This window comes from Bombina bombina, chromosome 11 (assembly GCF_027579735.1).
Source record: "Bombina bombina isolate aBomBom1 chromosome 11, aBomBom1.pri, whole genome shotgun sequence".
Classification (NCBI taxonomy): Eukaryota; Metazoa; Chordata; class Amphibia; order Anura; family Bombinatoridae; genus Bombina; species Bombina bombina.
Window position 1 is genome coordinate 186,501,521 of NC_069509.1, and position 20,458 is coordinate 186,521,978.

The 20,458-nt window shown below is 39.3% G+C and overlaps 1 protein-coding gene across 1 annotated transcript in view; it reads left to right on the plus strand.

Moving 5' to 3' along the window:
• Window positions 1–9,065: 9,065 nt before the first annotated feature.
• The window catches only part of METTL22 (methyltransferase 22, Kin17 lysine), a 193,332-nt gene continuing 181,939 nt past the window's right edge, over window positions 9,066–20,458 (plus strand). The window contains exons 1-4 of the mRNA XM_053694111.1: window positions 9,066–9,206; window positions 12,500–12,665; window positions 13,943–14,533; window positions 18,858–18,898. Of these exons, the coding sequence (XP_053550086.1) occupies window positions 9,081–9,206; window positions 12,500–12,665; window positions 13,943–14,533; window positions 18,858–18,898 (924 nt within the window). The 5' untranslated portion in view covers window positions 9,066–9,080. The remainder of the gene's footprint in view (window positions 9,207–12,499; window positions 12,666–13,942; window positions 14,534–18,857; window positions 18,899–20,458) is intronic.

A 20,458-nucleotide genomic window follows, 5' to 3' on the forward strand; every position in this document is an offset into this window, starting at 1 on the left:
CATGAAACATATAATATCACATGAAACAGGTGTCAGCACATGAAACATATAATATCACATGAAGCAGGTGTCAGCACATGAAACATATAATATCACATGAAGCAGGTGTCAGTACATGAAACATATAATATCACATGAAACAGGTGTCAGTACATGAAACATATAATATCACATGAAACAGGTGTCAGCACATGAAACATATAATATCACATGAAGCAGGTGTCAGCACATGAAACATATATCACATGAAGCAGGGGTCAGCACATGAAACATATAATATCACATGAAGCAAGTGTCATTACATGAAACATATAATATCACATGAAACAGGTGTCAGCACATGAAACATATAATATCACATGAAGCAGGTGTCATTACATGAAACATATAATATCACATGAAACAGGTGTCATTACATGAAACATATAATATCACATGAAACAGGTGTCATTACATGAAACATATAATATCACATGAAGCAGGTGTCATTACATGAAACATATAATATCACATGAAACAGGTGTCAGTACATGAAACATATAATATCACATGAAACAGGTGTCAGTACATGAAACATATAATATCACATGAAACAGGTGTCAGTACATGAAACATATAATATCACATGAAGCAGGGGTCAGCACATGAAACATATAATATCACATGAAGCAGGTGTCAGCACATGAAACATATATCACATGAAGCAGGGGTCAGTACATGAAACATATAATATCACATGAAACAGGTGTCAGTACATGAAACATATAATATCACATGAAACAGGTGTCAGTACATGAAACATATAATATCACATGAAACAGGTGTCATTACATGAAACATATAATATCACATGAAACAGGTGTCAGCACATGAAACATATAATATCACATGAAGCAGGTGTCAGTACATGAAACATATAATATCACATGAAGCAGGTGTCAGCACATGAAACATATAATATCACATGAAGCAGGGGTCAGCACATGAAACATATAATATCACATGAAGCAGGTGTCAGCACATGAAACATATGACAGAACATGAACCAAGTGACATAACATGAAGCAGGTAACATCATATGAAGCAGATGACATCACATGAAACATATGACAGCACACAAAATAGATGACATCATATGAAGCAGGTGATAGCACATGAACTAGGTCCCATAACTTGAAGCAGGTGACAGCATATGAACCAGGTGACATAACCTGAAGCAGGTGACGTCATACGAAGCAGGTGACAAAGCATGAAGCAGCACGTGACGTCATAGGAAGCAGGTGATATAGCATGAAGCAGGTGGCGTCATAAGAAGCAATGGGCATCATATGACTCAGGGAGTGTGAGTGTAATTACAGTTGTGGCCCCTGCTGCTGAGTGTAATTAGTGATCTGTTACAGACCAAAGGATACTGATTGCAGATACCGGTAATTTGCTACCGTGTCACACACGTGTATCCCCAGAGACATAAACACATCCGCCAGCATTTACTCGGCTTCCTTGCCCACACTACGCGCCTGGCAATGACGTCACCAAAGCGCGCGGCACTAAGACAGACAGCAGACTTGTGTCTGGTAAGTGACAGTCATGATTGAGTGTGTATGACATATTTGTGAGTGTGTGTGCTACCCTGAAGTGCCACCCTGCCCCCTGGTACAGTGTGTTGTGCCACCCCTAACTCTGGCATAGACTGTGAAGTGCCACCCCTGCCACCTGGTATAGTGTGTAGTGCCACCCCTGCCACCTGGTATAGTATGTAGTGTCCCCCCCTGATATAGTGTGTAGTGTCACCCTCTGGTATAGTGTGTAGTGCCTCCCCTGCTACCAGGTATAGTGTGTAGTGCCACCCCTGCTACATGTTACAATGTGTAGTGCCACCCCTGCCCCCTGACATAGTGTGTAGTGCCACCCCTGCCCTCTGGTATAGGGCGTAGTGCCATCCCTGCCACATGGTACAATGTGTAGTTACACCTCTGGTACAGTGTGTAGTGCCACCCCTGCCCCCTGGCATAGTGTGTAGTGTCACCCCCTGGCATAGTGTGTAGTGTCACCCCCTGGCATAGTGTGTAGTGCCACCCCTGCTCTCTGGCATAGTGTGTAGTGTCACCCCCTGGTACAGTGTGTAGTGCCACCTCTGCCCTCTGGCATAGTGTGTAGTACCACCCCTGCCCTCTGGTATAGTGTGTAGCGCTACCCCTGCCTCATGGTACAGTGTGTAGTGCCACCCCTGCCACATGTTACAGTGTGTAGTGCCACCTCTGCCCCCTGGTATAGTGTGTAGTGCTACCCCCTGATATAGAGTTTAGTGTCACCCTTTGGCATAGTGTGTATTCTCATCCCTGCCCATGGCATAGTGTGAAGTGTCACCCCCTGGTATAGTGTTTAGTGCCACTCCTGCCCCCTGGTACAGTGTGTAGTGCTATCCCTTCCCTCTAGCATAGTGTGTAGTTTCAGCCCTGTCCTCTGGCATAGTGTGTAGTGTCACCCTCTTGTATAGTGCATCCCCTGCCCTCTGGTATAGTGTGTAGTGCCATCCCTGCCCCTGGTACAGTGTGTAGTGCCACCCCAGCCCCCTGGTATAGTGTGTAGTGCTACCCCTGCCCTCTGGTATAGTGTGTAGTGCAATCCCTGCCAATGGTACAGTGTGTAGTGCCACCCCAGCCCCCTGGTATAGTGTGTAGTGCTACCCCTGGTACAGTGAGTAGTGTCATCCCTGCCCTCTTGTATAGTACCACCCCTGCCCCCTGGTACAGTATGTAGTACCACCCCTGCCCCTGGTACAGTGTGTAGTGGCACCCCTGGCATAGTGTGTAATACCAACCCTGCCCCCAGGCATAGTATTTAGTGCTTCCCCTGCCCTCTGGCATAGCATGTAGTGCCACCTCTGCCCCCTGGTATAGTGTGTAGAGCTAACCCTGCCCCCTGGTATGGTGTGTAGTGTCACCCCCTGGCAAAGTGTGTATTCTCATCCCTTCCCTTGGCATAGTCTGTAGTGTCACCCTGTGGTACAGTGTGTAGTGCTATCCCTTCCCTCTGGCAGAGTGTGTAGTATCACCCCCTGGTGCAGTGAGTAGTGCAATCCATGCCCTCTGGTATAGTGTGTAGTGCTACCCCTGCCCCTGGTACAGTGTGTAGTGCATTCCCTGCCCCCTGGTACAGTGTGTAGTGCTACCCCTGCCCTCTGGCATAGTATGTAGTGTCACCCCCTGATACAGTGTGTAGTGCCATCCCTGCCCCCTGGTACAGTGTGTAGTGCCATCCCTGCCCCCTGGTACAGTGTGTAGTGCCATCCCTGCCCTCTGGTATAGTGTGTAGTGCCATCCCTGCCCTCTGGTATAGTGTGTAGTGCTACCCTTGCCCCTGGTACAGTGTGTAGTGCCATCCATGCCCCCTGGTATAGTGTGTAGTGCCATCCCTGCCCCTGGTACAGTGTGTAGTGCCACCCCTGCCCCCTGGTACAGTGTGTATAGCTACCCCTGCCCTCTTGCATAGTATGTAGTGTCACCCCCTGATACAGTGTGTAGTGCCATACCTGCCCTCTGGTATAGTGTGTAGTGCCATCCCTGCCCCCTGGTACAGTGTGTAGTGCCATCCCTGCCCTCTGGTATAGTGTGTAGTGCCATCCCTGCCCTCTGGTATAGTGTGTAGTGCTACCCTTGCCCCTGGTACAGTGTGTAGTGCCATCCATGCCCCCTGGTATAGTGTGTAGTGCAATCCCTGCCCCTGGTACAGTGTGTAGTGCCACCCCTGCCCCCTGGTACAGTGTGTATAGCTACCCCTGCCCTCTTGCATAATATGTAGTGTCACCCCCTGGTACAGTGTGTAGTGCCATACCTGTCCTCTGGTATAGTGTGTAGTGCCATCCCTGCCCCCTGGTACATTGCCATTCCTGCCCTCTTGTACAGTGTGTAGTGCCACCCCTGCCCCCTGGTAAAGTGTGTAGTGCCACCCCTGCCCTCTTGTATAGTGTGTAGTGTCACCGCTGCCCTCTGGTACACCTGGCCAAACAGTGACGTTTGTTGTTGATAATTTAAACACTAATGATAATGCATTTAAAGGGGCAGTCTAGTCAAAATAAAAATTGTATCACTGCACTGTTGCTTGCATGTAACTGTACATTTAAAGGAACAGTCTAGTCAAAATTACTTTCTGATTCAGATAGGGCATGCAATTTTAAACAGCTTTCCAATTTACTTTTATCATCAAATTTGCTTTGTTCTCTTGGTATTCTTTGTTGAAAGCTAAACCTAGGTAGGCTCATATGCAAATGTCTAAGCCCTTGAAGACCACCTATTATCTCAGTGCATTTTGACAGTTTTACACAGCTAGACAGTGCCAGTTCATGTGTGCCATGTAGATAAGATTTGGGTCATCCTCCAATCACGGGTCCCCCCCCCGGGGGAATCAGTGTCTGATTCAATGCCGTAGTTGGAGGAAGCTGGATTCCTCATTTTAGACCCAGGAAGAGGCTTTGCGACGGGTGGAGGAAGCTGGAGCTGCTGTCAAGAGTAAAAGGTAAGTTTTTTTTTTTTTTTTCACAATAGGAGTGAAATGTAAATTTTGATGAATTAAAGTGCCCCTGTTTTTAATCTAATTTTTAAAAACCGGGCACTTTAGCATCAAAATTTACATTCACTTTAATTATAAGTATGCACTGATTGGCTAAAATGCAAGTCTGTCAAAAGAACTGAGATAAGGGGGCAGTCTGCAGAGACTTGGATACAATCACAGAGGTAAAATGTGTATTATTATAACTGTGTTGGCTATGCAAAACTGGGGAATAAAGGGAATATCTATCTTTTTAAACAATAAAATTCTTGAGTAGACTGTCCCTTTAAGTTGCAATATTAAATCAAGCTTACAAATAATGAAACATTAAAAGCTATAAACATTTTGCAGTTTTCCTAAAAATGGAAAATGATAAACATTCCACATCGCAATACATTTGATTTTTATTTCCAGTTTCAGGATTTAATACAGCAATGCAGTGGGAATGTTCTGCATGCGCTATTTAAATGTGTAGAAGTATCAGGCGACTCAGATTTATTTATAGCTCATACAGAATTAGATGGGTAGAGATTCTCCTATTACATCTGCTGGGTGCGATAGAGAGGGGAAACAACATTTAACAACTTCTTCTTCGTTACACTTTTTTTACACCCCTGTGCTAAGATAGTTTTAAAGGGACAGTATTCTCCAGACGTTTTATTGTTTAAAGTGATAGATAATCCCTTTATTACCCATTCCCCAGTATTGCATAACCAACACTGTTATAATAATACACGTTTTACCTCTGTGATTACCTTGTATCAAAGCCTCTGCAGACTGCCCCCTTATTTCAGTTCTTTTGACAAACTTGCATTTTAGCCAATCAGTGCCCTCTCATAAGTAACTCGACGGGTGTGAGCACAACGTTATCTATATGACACACATGAACAAAGCCGTCTAGCTGTGAAAAACTGTCAAATGCATTCAGATAAGAGGTGGCCTTCAAGGGCTTAGAAATTAGCATATGATCCTATCTAAGTTTAGCTTTCAACTAAGAATAACAAGAGAACAAAGCAAATTTGATAATAAAAGTAAATTGGAAAGTTGTTTAACCCCTTAATGACCAAGGACGTACGCCACACGTCCTCAAAAAAAATACAGTTAATGACCGAGGACGTGTGGCGTACGTCCTTGGTCTGGAAAGCAGCTGGAAGCGATCCTGCTCGCTTCCAGCTGCTTTCCGTTTATTGCAGTGATGCCTCGATATCGAGGCATCCTGCAATAACCCCACTTCGCCATCCGATGCAGAGAGAGCCACTCTGTGGCCCTCTCTGCACCGGACATCGGTGGCCGGTATCGTTGGTGGGTGGGAGCAAGTCTGGGAGGCGGGTGGGCGGCCATCGATGTGCCGAGTGGAGTGGAGTGGGGGGGGGGGCGGGACGGACGGGAGCGCACGCGTGCATGGGGGGCGGCGGGCGGGCGCGTGCACGGGGTGGGAGCGGGAGGGAACTGCTACACTACAGAAAAATAAACTGTCAAAAGTAAAAAAATAAAAAGTTTTGAAAGCTGTAAATAAACAGCTAAGGGATCTGGAAGGGGTGGGGGTTGATCTTGGGGGGAAGCTACACTACAGAAAAGGGCATTTTTTTTTTTAAAAAAAGGCACTTTTTTTTTACTAAACTGGGTACTGGCGCCCATTAAGGCAGAGGGGGAGGGTTAGAGAGCTGTTTGGTGGGGGATCAGTGAGGCTGGGGGCTAAGGGGGGATCCTACACAGCAGCATATGTAAATATGCTTAAAAACCCCCCACAAAAAAAGCCCAAATATAGCTTTTATTTTAGTACTGGCAGAGTTTCTGCCAGTACTTAAGATGGCGGGGACAATTGTGGGGTGGGGGAGGGAAGAGAGCTGTTTGGGAGGGATCAGGGGGTCTCATTTTTCAGGTGGGAGGTTGAGCTCTACACTAAAGCTAAAATTAACCATGCAAGCTCCCTACAAGCTACATAATTAACCCCTTCACTGCTAGCCATAATACACGTGTGAAATGCAGCGGCATTTGGCGGTCTTCTAATTACCAAAAAGCAACGCCAAAGCCATATATGTCTGCTATTTCTGAACAAAGGGGATCCCAGAGAAGCATTTACAACCATTTGTGCCATAATTGCACAAGCTGTTAGTAAATGATTTCAGTGAGAAACCTAAAATTGTGAAAAATTTAACGTTTTTTTTAATTTGATCGCATTTGGCGGTGAAATGGTGGCATGAAATATACCAAAATTGGCCTAGATCAATACTTGGGGTTGTCTACTACACTACACTAAAGCTAAAATTATCCTTAAAAGCTCCCTACATGCTCCATAATTAACCCCTTCACTGCTGGGCATAATACACGTGTAGTGCGCAGTGGCATTTAGCAGCCTTCTAATTACTAAAAAGCAACGCCAAAGCCATATATGTCTGCTATTTCTGAACAAAGGGGATCCCAGAGAAGAATTTACAACCATTTAAGCCATAATTGCACAAGCTGTTTGTAAATAATTTCAGTGAGAAACCAAAAGTTTGTGAAAAAATTAGTAAAAAAGTGAACGATTTTTTGTATTTAATCGCATTTGGCGGTGAAATGGTGGCATGAAATATACCAAAATGGGCCTAGATGAATACTTTCGGATGTCTACTAAAAAAAAATATACATGTCAATGGATATTCAGAGATTCCTGAAAGATATTAGTGTTCTAATGTAACTAGCGCTAATTTTGAAAAATAATGGTTTGGAAATAGCAAAGTGCTACTTGTACTTATTGCCCTATAACTTACAAAAAAAAGCAAAGAACATGTAAACATTGGGTATTTCTAAACTCAGGACAAAATGTAGAAACTATTTAGCATGGGTGTTTTTTGGTGGTTGTAGATGTGTAACAGATTTTGGGGGTCATAGTTAGAAAAAGTGTGTTTTTTTCAAATTTTTCCTCATATTTTATAATTTGTTTTATAGTAAATTATAAGATATGATGAAAATAATGGTATCTTTAGAAAGTCCATTTAAAGGCGAGAAAAACGGTATATAATATGTGTGGGTACAGTAAATGAGTAAGAGGAAAATTACAGCTAAACACAAACACCGCAGAAATGTAAATATAGCCTTGGTCCCAAACGGACAGAAAATGGAAAAGTGCTGTGGTCATTAAGGGGTTAAAATGACATGCCCCGTCTGAATCATGAAAGATTATTTTTGACTTAACTGTCCTTTTAAGTTATTTTTGTTGTTTACATTTAAACACCATGGTTAGTCATATTTCTGTGAGTCATCCACACAAATGATATACATGTATATTACATCATCAGAATCTAACATTATTATATTTGTATATAATCACACGTGACAAGGCTGCAACAAAACGTGTTAAAAATGTCTGATTTTAGTAAATAGCCAGGTGACCACTGTGATCACCTTCCTAAATTGTTATCAAAAGTATTCAAATTTGAAAGCGGGGTCCTTACAAGCTTTTGGATGTTGCACCTCCGTTCCGCGCTGCCTTCGCTCCGGATAAAGATAGAAGATGATGGAGCCGCCTGGAAGAAGACCTCTGTCGGACTTCAGGAACGGTGAGTACCTATTTGGGGCTTAGTGTTAAAACATTTTTGTTTAAATATTTTATTGTTAAGATTAGAAATTTTATGGGCTGTAAAAGAGCTGAATACCCTTTTAAGGGCAATGCCCATACAAATTCCCCTTTAGGGGCAATGGGTAGTTTATTTTTTTTAAGTGTTAGTTTTTTTTTATTTTGGTGGGTGGGGGTTTACTGTTAGGGAGACTTAGTATTTTTTAAATGTAAAAGAGCTGTTTAACTTAGGGCAATGCCCTACAAAAGGCCCTTTTAAGGGCAATTGGTAGTTTAGATTAGGGGTGTTTTTATTTTGGGGGGGCTTTTTTATTTTCATAGGGATTAGGTTTAATTTTTTAATTTTTGATAATTTTGTTTATTTTATTTCTGTAATTTTAGAGTTTTTTATTTTTTGTAATTTAATGTTAGATTTTATTTAAATGTAACTTAGTATTGGGGTTAATTTAGGGGGTGTTAGGTTAGGGGGCTTAGTAATTAAATTAGTTATTTGCGTTGTATGGGGTTGGCAGTTTAGGAGTTAATAGGTTAATTAGGTTTATTGCAATGTGGGGGTTTGTCGGTTTAGGGTTTAATAGGTTAATTAGGTTCATTGGGATGTCAGGGGTTGTAGGTTTAGGGGTTAATATTTTAATTATGTTATTTGCGGATTGGTGGTTAATTACTTTATTTTTTTGCAATGTTGGTGGTTTCGGTGTTTGTTAATACTTTGTGCGGGAGGTTAGTTTTTTTTTTTTGTTATACTTTTTTTTTTTTTTTTTTTTTTTTTAAGGCTTTGTTTGCCTATGCTGCATTCAGGTGCATCCTGTGGTGGATTCTTTCACCACCCTGCCATTTTCTGAATCCACCGGGATGCGTGCGCAACTGGCGACACCGACGGATGCGTTACAAACGCAATTATAGTATAGAATAAAGGGACATTTATACCCTAATCACATCTTTGAAAATTCCTAATGGCAAGAACTTGCATTTGATGTTGAATTTGCTCGGAGACACCTGTCTTGGAAATAAGCAGCGACACCCTGCCAGTGACGTCACCGCTTGGAGGCCAACACACAGAGAAGGTGTGTCCTGTGAGACACCGGATCTGGCGAAATGGGTAAGAAACGGAGGTCTGCACTCTATGTACCAAGTCAAAGCTGGTGAGTCCCTTAGCATATATATGGTGGTCCGGTGAGCCTAGTCTCTAGGAGGACTGCTAGTCAGTATTGCATACTGGTGATCTAACGTTGAATACCCTATCATTGAGAGGAGGGCGTTTACCTAGCCCTGTTCCGGTATAACAAACTGTAACTTTCTGTGGATACATGAAGTGTCACTTCTTTTTGCATATTAGTAGACCGCTAGTTACTTTGTATTTAACTACATGAGAATGATACGCTGATAGTTGAAGCATTTATACCGGTATATTGATTATTCAGGGATCCCTGCTATAGGCTTAGTTGAATTTGTTTTTATTTGCCCTAATAAAGTATTTTTTGATTTCTTCAACTATGTGCGTTATGTATACATTGTATTGTTCTTGTAATGGGAGGTGTTCGTTTTTTGTATTTGAATTGCTGAATAGGGGGTTGCAGGATTGTGTTTACTATTTTTTTTTTTCTCTTTTGATCAATTTAATTATTTAAACTTCCGGCACCAGGAACACCACGAGTAACTATATATGTGGAACCCTGTCACTAGCTATTTATATCCCCACTAGCTGGTAATAAGATTTAATATTTATATATATATATACGCACACGCGCACACACATACAGGGCTGGAACTGGGGTGGGTAGTGAAATATAGTGAGTGAATGTTGAATCAACATTCACTCACTATCAAAGGCTGGGCGTGTAAGTGCAGCAGCACAATACCTGCGTGAACGTCGATTGCTATGGCATCTTTGTGGAGGCACAGAGTTGGGGGGAGGCATCAGCAGTAGGCGTACAACTTATGTGAGATACGTAGAGCCCTTGGCTTATTTTAGGTCTGGAGCGATACAAAATGAGAAGATGGGGGTGTATGTAAATAGAGAAGGCTGATTGGCTGTCAGTGCTGATTAATATCTGAATTTAGGTGGGAGAGTTTTGGAGCTGTGCAGATGAACTATGTTTATTATAGACTTCTACATGGCTGACTGAGTTGTTTTGACAGAGCTGAAGAGCCTATCAGCGGTTAGGGGCATTTTTTATTTTGGGAGAATCCATTTTACGCATCAATTTGGAGGTGTGAATCTCAGATATAGTTTGTAACCTACAATAAAGCTTTCTCAGCAATATAATTTGCATGATCAGTGCTCAATTGATCATATAATATAAATACACCTTTATACATTTATAATTACACAGTAATCTGCTGAATTTTGTACTATTTATCCATTCCTTATTTTGGTTTGGTCTGAATTTTGCACACGGCCACTTGTGATTGGTGGCAACACAGGGGAGGGTTTAGTGGGCCTATTTAAGTTTGGTTTTTGCACTGTTTGCTTGTCAGAAGAAGGGACAGTTTTGGTCCCGAAACGTTACTACAATACATTTTTGTTTTTGATATCAAAAGTCCAGAGAGTGCTTGATATCATTTGCCTGCTACATACCACTAAGAGCAGCACCCTGGCAGTTGTGGAGAGTTGGTGAGAGTGCAGATACTGAACTTTGCTGTTATATATATATAATATCCTTTTATTGGGGGTTTATAAATAAACGAGTTATTACTATAGCACTAGAAAAGGAAAACTAAAACAAATTTAAGGTGAATAAATAATAGGGTTCATTATGAACACATTACAAAAAGCAGTAATCAGGTTATAAATGTATCACAACCCAATGGTTACACTAAGCAATGATTACAGTACAGTAACATAAGGCAGTGATTTAACTATAAAGGCATTACTTATATTCGGGTTTCGTATAAGGCATTAATAGCGTACACTGGAGAGCATCAGACAGGTAATCACTGCAGCCCACTGGAGGGTGATTATTTGTATTTCATGGAAACCGGTAGCAAATCACACAGATGCCATGTATGAGATTTCTTCAATATGTTACCCGCAGACTCTCACCCCCTCTAAGAAATTCTAACAATTAAACCTTCTATATTTGAGGCGTGTCTAATGTCCTGTCAATCATATTATTTAGCCAAGCATCTGTTTTTATAACAAACAAGTGTATTTCCCATAACTGACTCCCAGGCTAATGTCTGGTACTATTTTCTCTTGGAACGTCACATCCACCTTGCAAGATCAGAACATCTGCGTGATGAGAGTAACACAGGAAATCATATTATACTTTTAAAGGCATACGTGTTATATTTATACTATTTTTTTTGTGTATGAAGTCTATTCCCTAAATTTATCATATTGTTGTCACCCATAGAGGAGACCTCTTATTCCTTACTTCAGCTATGGTAGCATTTTCTCTTCTGCAAAACTCCTTTAGCACCTCAGTCTGCTCACCACTTGCATTTCCCAGCATTAGTATGGCAAACAGTAAGCTGGGGTCCTTCTACAGAACTATTGTGTATGAATGTTATTTCTGTACAGATATAATGAGCTCACACACTAGACCAGACGTTGCTCAAGCTCTGTGGTCTGAAGCCGGATACAACATAGACTATAGTGTCCTCTCCCTGCTTGATAATATAAGCACATGGTTTTCCCTGAAACTTACATTCTGATCTTTGTGATATCAAAATGATCCTTAATTTCTGTAGAATATAATATGAAATGACTTTTGTTTGGACTGTTGTGGATAATTCCAAGACTGATCTGTCAGATATGTAGGATGTAATTATGATTGTGTTGTCCAGAACCAAATGTCTTTTGCATCTTAATGTTTCAGAGGCATTGACATTGACAAAAGAACTGTGTATCTGAATATGAAATTACAGCAATTTAGCCATCTACATTAATTACAGCTGGTAGCAAGTGCGTTATTATTCACATAAATATCATCCTTCAAGGGGGTCTTAGGCGCATGTACAGATCACAAAGCAAGATAACGCATAACTGACTTGATAGAACATTCCTTAGCTCCCTGTGCTTTTAAAGGGACTGTAAAATGATCAGCCACCAATCAGCAAATAGCACCCAGGTACTGAGCCTATCTACATATGCTTTTCAACAAAGGATACCTAAATAATAAAGCAAATGAGATAATAGAAGTAAATTGGAAAGTTGTTTAAACTTTTACACTTTATCTGAATCATGAAAGAAAAAATATGGGTTTCATGTCCCTTTAAGGACAAGCTGTTTACATTTAAATTAAAAGTGATACTCTAGTATTGGTTTTGTACATCCTACTAATTCTCGCTGTTACATTTTCCCTTTTATTATAAGAAAACAAGTCTTACAACTTGCCAAAGACTGAGATGGTGATGCAAAATCTATTTCACATTTCCCCCCTTTTTTAGCTGTTTCCAGAGACATTATCATCAGTAGCGAACCATGAGGGTCTGGAAGAGAAGCCAGAGATGGATGCCATTACCTTTAGCAAAGACACGGTCCTGTCTGATGTCCATCTCCTCTCCCCGCGCAGAAGGCATTTCATGGTCAGGCTGAATGCTGTTGGCCAAGCAGGTAGCGTGATGTTGCCTTGTTAACCAGAGGCAAATAGGTATAGCTACTGTATATACATGTGTATGTGTGTGTGTGTGTGTGTATATATATATATATATATATATATATGTGTATATAGGAATATCTATAAATATTTCATAAATATGAATTTTCATTGACTTATCTGGAAAGGACTCCAATGCAAAATAGTTAACCAGAGCTCTTAGGACGCTCTCCTGACGCTTGTTATCTTCAACTGTGCTCAAACCGCTGCTTCATAAATATCAGTTGCAGACTCAAATGAGCGAGCCTGCAACCAATTGTGGCATTCGCCTTGTAATAAATCTTGCCCTTGTTATGTCATGTATAATATGGAACCAGGGCTTTAACCCCTTAAGGACAGCTCAGTCTCACTGACAGTCGGCAAAACCGCACTATTTCAGAATTCCTCAGGGCTCAAAACCTCTTAAGGACACATGACCTACAGGGTACGTCCATGTCATTAAGGGGTTAATAAAAAACGCTTTTGCAGAAATGACATGCCAATCAGCAGTAACTGTCAATCACCAGCCGTTTTTTACTTGCAATGCTTGTGGCTCCTAAGTGAATTTTACCTGTATGTTTAACAACTTTGTTTAGGTTAAAGAGACATGAAACCCAACATTTTTCTTTCATGATTCAGATAGAGAATATAATTTTAAATACTTTTCCAATTTACTTCTATTATTTATATTGCTTCCTTCTCTTGTTATCCTTTGCTGAAATGTTTATCTAGGCAAGCTCCGCAGCAGCAAAGAACCTAGGTTCTAGCTGCTTATTGGTGGCTGCATATATCTACCGATTGTCATTGGCTCACCCATGTGTTCACTTAGAAACCATTAGTGCATTGCTGCTTCTTCAACAAATGATACAAAGAGAAGGAAACAAATTAGATAATAGAATTAAATGTAAAAGTTGTTTAAAACTGTATTCTCTATCTGAATCATGACAGAACATTTTTGGGTTTCATGCCTCTTTAAATACAAACTATATGGCATCTAATTCAAAAATGACATGGCCTTCCAAATTAAATTACTGTCCCTTTAATCACTCTGTCATGACAAATGTCTAATTTCTGTCATCTGAAATATATGTGCCAATTCATCTTCTTCAGATCTATAGTGTTTTATATTGTCCCTGTAATTATGAAGTGTATACTCCTTTATGTTATGTGCGTATGTGTTTATTTATTCATTTATGTATTTATTTATATTACAGTTTGATCAACAGAAGTTGATTCTTTCTTTTTTTCCCTACAGTTTTTCTATCACAATTTAAAATACTTTGGAGCAATAATGTGTTGGAACCAGATAGAAGAGAAAATAGAGAAATAAAAAATAAAAAAAACACCAATGTGGAATATTGTGATGAAAATTATGATATTACTACTGCAGATCCAAAGTCCAGTGCTGTTCAAGGGAGAGAGGTCTTGATGCATGGTTGTGAGGATCTCAATGTTACTCAAAGACCATGTGAATCTCAAGCAATAAACAATCTTCTGGATGAAGATGGAGATCTTGAGGTTATACGAAGACCACGTGAATGTCAAGCAATAGACAATCTTCTGGATGAAGATGGAGATCTTGAGGTTATACAAAGACCATGTGAATCTCAAGGAATAGACGATCTTCTGGATGAAGATGGAGATCTTGAAGTTATACGAAGACAACCTCAAGGGATACAAAAGGCCCTGGATAATGATGGGAATCATACACTGATCTCTAATTGTGCTAGAGAAGAACAAACTTATTCTCGGGATGTTGTCTGTCCAACAATTATTACCATAGGCAATGGAAACTATTCTGATGATGAAGAACTTGCTTCCGACAGTTGTGATGTGGTGAAAATTGGTAAATAGAATTGTATATTTTATAATATGATTTTGGAATTACTAAACACAGGAAGTTGAGTGAACACAAGAGGGTAATTTTGCTAACAATTAGTATTTTGAAGACCACTTACCTCATAGAATACTCGGGTATAAATATCCAGTACGAAAGGGTAGAAGGGGTAGCACAGCTCCAGGTTCCACTGTGCATATGAACAATACCAAAGTGGTCGCAGAATTGAGTCAGGCAGCTTGAGACGCGTCACTGGACGTCACACTATGGCAGCGTGGTGCAGGCCAATCAAGGGTAAGACCGAGCAAGCTGACAAATAGAAGCAAGTGAAGAAGAATGGCAGCACTCCCCGATTCAGTTAAAAAGCACAGTCTTTATTAGCTTCTTTTAAAATACACACACAGAATGCACATGGAAGGAGAGGGCGTGTCTTTATGCGTTTCGTGCCGTGCGGCACTTAGTCATAGGATCATGACTAAGTGCTGCATGGCACGAAACGCGTGCATTCTGTGTGTGTATTTTAAAAGAAGCTAATAAAGACTGAGTTTTTTAACTGAATCCGGGAGTGCTGCCATTCTTCTTCACTTGCTTATAAATATCCAGTGTTTATGTAATATGTAGGTAATTATCAGCGTGTTGAAAGTAAAAACTTCTAGATGACCAAGCAGGTATGTGACCATACTAATAAGTGGGAGAATTGTTTCTATATTAAAATGTATTAAAATGTTTTTTTATAAGTTAAAGTGGTGCGAACAAGGCCTACAATCTATAGATCCTGATCATGTATTGTCATAGCCATCAAACCATGGAACACTTTGCCTAAGGAAGTAGTGACCGACAATACAGTAGATACGTTTAACAAGGGCTTTTGTTTATATTTATGTTTTTATATGGGTAGGCTTTTTAAAGTTATTACTGCCAGATTTAAAAAAACAAAAAACAGAGATCAAACAGGATCAGTAATGGATGAATGTTTGGTCTTCTTTCAACCTCACCTTTGCCATGTAGCTATATTACTAGGTTGTTATGCTACTTTAGCTGTTTTTGGACAGTCTAGATACTGATATATCTATACACGTGCGCCACTCATACTTCAGGAAAGTTCTCCTCTGTAAAAGGCACAATTATGCTAAAAGAGGCTTCTCCCAGGTGGGGATCTGCCAGAGAACACGCCTCTGAGGGGTTGTGCTATTCTCTTCTATCAGTGTTTGCAACTTTGTATAACATTACTACAATCATTGTTGCAAACACTGCTGCCATAGAGTGCTTAAAGACACATGCACACTCCTGAGCTCCTATGAGCCTAGCTAGGTGTGCTCTTCAAAAAAGGATACCAAGAGAACAAAGCAACATGTGTAACAGAAGTAATTTGGAAAGCTATTTTTTTTAAAAAACCACTCACTGTACCTAAATCATGAAAGTTTAATTGTGATTTCCGTTTGCTATTTCCCACACCCTGTGTAACTGTAATGTCTCTATATGTCCCCAGTATTTTCTGGTGCTGTACAACCTGTTCCCGGTAGCTTTACATACAATAACTCTTCAGAAGCAGGATTCTGTGACTTCTGCACCTTGTCTGACATTCAGGGCGATTGCAGAACCTTATAAAGATGTAGATAAATGCATTGCACGCTGTGCCGCGCTATGATACATTGCTTTTAATAACGTCTAATGATCAAAGCAACACAAGGGAAATTGACTGTGATGAGTCTGACACACTGAGTTAACTTTTCAATTTATTTTACGTACAGTTGAGAGCTGGTAATGGTCAGTGTTGAATACTCATCAGTGCCCTGTGTGTCTGGTTCCTAAATAAGTTTATCCCGTTTAACATACACAGCTCCACATAGTCGCATCGTCCTGATCATGGGAGAAATAAATTCTATGTAAATTCACCAGTTTCACATATCTGCTAGTTAAAAGGGAATTTTTTTTTTTTTTAATAACCTTTCTAATTAATTAGAACATTTTTGTTTTAAACAAATATTAGTTTATAACTGTGTTTAACTCCTACACAATGGGTTAAACACATAGGTAAAGGGACTCTATTTACACACACACACACACACACACACATATATATATATATATATATATATATATATATATATATATATATATATATATATATATATATATATATATATATATATATGTAAATGCATTGCTGCTCCTAAGCCAGCCTAGCAGGGGAGTAATTACAGGGGTCTCGATTGAGACCAGGACCACACCTCTAGGGGGTCCACCTGGCCCTGCTATAAGTAGAGGTGCTGCATTACGTCTTGCTCCTTTGTGTGGCCCCCTACAAGTATATGGATTTGTGGCTCTCAGCTTCTGCAGTCTTTGCCCCAGGGCCCAGTGAGCTGTAGTTACACCCCTGCTATCTAGGTATGCTTTCCAACAATGTCAGTTTTACAATAGGAGTAAACTGAAACGTCTGTTAAAATCACATCCTCTTTCTGAACTAGATAAAAAAATAAATATTAGCAAATCATTATTTATCAAATACTTGTTTTACTCATTTGCCCTTTTTAAAACAAGCTTTATTTTATCCCCTCCAGTTTGTTACTCCCTGACAGGTTTTGATGCTTTTTGGATCCTGTTATTTAGTAAATTACACTTTAGACCAATTAATAATACAGATAAACAGTGTTTGGCACAGAAAGTCTAGGGGGGATTGCAACATACAAAGCCGTCACTGTAAATCTGTTCATGCAAAACCTTATTAAGTCCCGTCTCTGCTCCCTGATGTTCAGATAAAGTATATTGTTCTCATCTGCTAGTTACGCTATTGGTGCCTGCAATAACATTAAATCAAATATAACAAATTATTTCGAGCCATGATACAAAAAAGAGGTTACTGATGTGTTCAGCTCTGTAGGAATATAAGGGGTTAATAACGATTAGGAAGCTGGACCCTGGTGCTGCCACCTGATAAGACTGATGAGATCTCGCTGCTTCAGGTGTGTTACACTGCTAAATCTGTTTGCAGAAAGGTAAAGCAATCTGAACTTATTTGTGACCTTTGGAGACATTTTGAATATTGCCACGCGGTAATTGTGCAGCTACAGACTGACACTAGGTGGCGCTTCAAAATGTTTAGGCTTAAACCTCCATTACAACTACAGATTCATGGGGTAATTTGAATAATGGAATGCCCACACTGAAATAATAAAGGCACTTTTATTAAAAAAACAACACTTTATATAAACCATATTAAAATAAAAAATACATGCTGAGAGTATTTTTACGCATTTCATACAGTTACATAATACGAAACACATATTGCAGAGCTGATTTGAATAATGCAATGCCCACTCTTTTATAAAAAAAATATTGTTATTGAAGCAATATTAAAATAAAAAAAATACATGTTCGGAGTATTTAGATGCATTTCATACAGTTAAAACAATATTAACATAAAAAATGCACGCTGAGAGTATTTACGCATTTCATTCAGTTAAATGTCAAAATGATGCAAAAATTTTCATTTTGTGTAATGTTGTAATCTTTCCATAACTTTTTGATTAATTTTTATTATCACCCCTTGACTGTGTCTGTTTTTTTTTCTATCACCTTTTTGAATATTTCTGAATTTGGAGTGCAGGTTTCCTTATATGATTTTCTTTATAATGCAGCAAGAGTCAGGCAGTGTTTTTATATGTAGTTCCTGTAATTCCATTATGAAATTGTGAGCTTTTCAGTTTTTGTTAGAAATGAAAGTGCAGAACACTGTTATATTTCACACAGCCATTGACTGCACACTCTAGTGACCTATTTATATCTGTTTCTAATTGGCCACAGCAGAGAAGGTAACCTACGTTACAACATGGCAGCTCCCATTGTTTTATAGACTCTAAAACTTTACACTTATTTTGTCACTATTTAAACATCTAATGAAAATTTAAAAAATACATCTGCATGTTAATCTCAGACTAATCTTTCCTATCAATGCATCATTCTATCTAGCATTTATTTAGGGCCAGATTATGAGTGGAGTGCAAAATTTCTCAAGTGTGATATTTGCGCTCCACTCAGTAATACCCAGCACTGGTTAGGTGCAATGGACTTGTAATCCACTTTTATTGGCTGTTATTTATTCCGTGCCAGTGTATGTGTGTATATATTTAGTAAACTTGGATCATATAAATAATGAAATATGTTATTTATAGATCGACCACCTGATCTGTCTCATTTTTCAGACCAATACGTTTCTGAAATATTTGTGTATTCTTTATAATTGCTGAAATTACTTTTTAGAATTCTATCAGGGTTTGTTTCCACCTGCATATGAATACAATGATTTATTAATTATCCTTTATTTGCATTTCAGAGCATACCATGGCAACACCGTTAGAAGATGTTGGAAAGCAGGTATGTTCTTATGTTACAGAAACTGGAGTGGATTATAGATACATAGACAGACGGACAGAGGGAGACAGGCAGACAGACTAACTCAAGAAGTCAAAACTACATATTTTTCCCTTTTTTATTTTACCCTCTGTTAAAAGGTCTGTAATTGCTGGTATTCTGTGTACAATATTTTATGAAAAGTATTAAAACCATCACCTAGGACATGCTCATAACAATGGGATGAGCCAGTAAGTAAAGCAGACCTGCTAATGTTATTTATGTTAGGTAAATCTTTCTCTCTCATACCTCCATTGGAAGATTAAGAAGTGCTATTCCCTCCAGTTTACATAGCTTTTCTAAAGAGAAAATATAAAGATAGATGTTTGAAAACAAGTAAATACACTCCAGCAGGTAAAAATGGACGATTGGGAACACTATCCCTTTAATGCTGTGTACATTCCCCTATTTATTAAACTGTTGGCCCCTCCCATGCGGTTCTGCTATAATTTCTACTGTAGATTCTTAGAGTCCTATGTACTAAAGGAAATGATAATATTGGTTTTGCCTTCTCCTTTACTAAATAGGGAGTGGGGGTGAAGCAGACACACTGACAAATAGAAAGGAATTCGATAAAACGATCACACCTCCTTAGGTAGGAAATAAAATAAATGGGATAAATGGGGCCTGTGCTGATATAAACCAGGTGTCTGTTTCTAATCTGTCGCTGTTTAAAGAGACATTAAACTTAAAGCTTTTATTGAGGAAAATAAAACAACATTACACTATAAAGTCATTATTTATGCTGCTTTTACTGTAAATCACCTCTGAATATTGTACTTGTTCACATTATACATGCTATTCAACAGACAGACAGACCACACACACACACACACATGTACACTCATATAAAATCACATATATAAACACAAATATCCCCCCCCACACACAGATATATAAACACAAATACCCCCCCCCCCCACAAATATATAAACTCACATATATAAACACAAATAACCCCCCCCACACACAGATATATAAACTCACATATATAAACACAAATATCCCCCCCACACACAGATATATAAACACAAATACCCCCCCCACAGATATATAAACTCACATATATAAACACAAATACCCCCCCACACACACACAGATATATAAACTCACATATATAAACACAAATACCCCCCCCCACACACACACAGATATATAAACTCACATATAAAAACACAAATACCCCCCCACAGATATATAAACTCACATATATAAACACAAATATCCCCCCACACACAGATATATAAACTCACATATATAAACACAAATATCCCCCCACACAAACAGATATATAAACTCACATAAATAAACACAAATAACCCCCCCCCACACACACAGATATATAAACTCACATATATAAACACAAATACCCCCCCCACACACACACAGATATATAAACTCACATATAAAAACACAAATACCCCCCCACAGATATATAAACTCACATATATAAACACAAATATCCCCCCACACACAGATATATAAACTCACATATATAAACACAAATATCCCCCCACACACAGA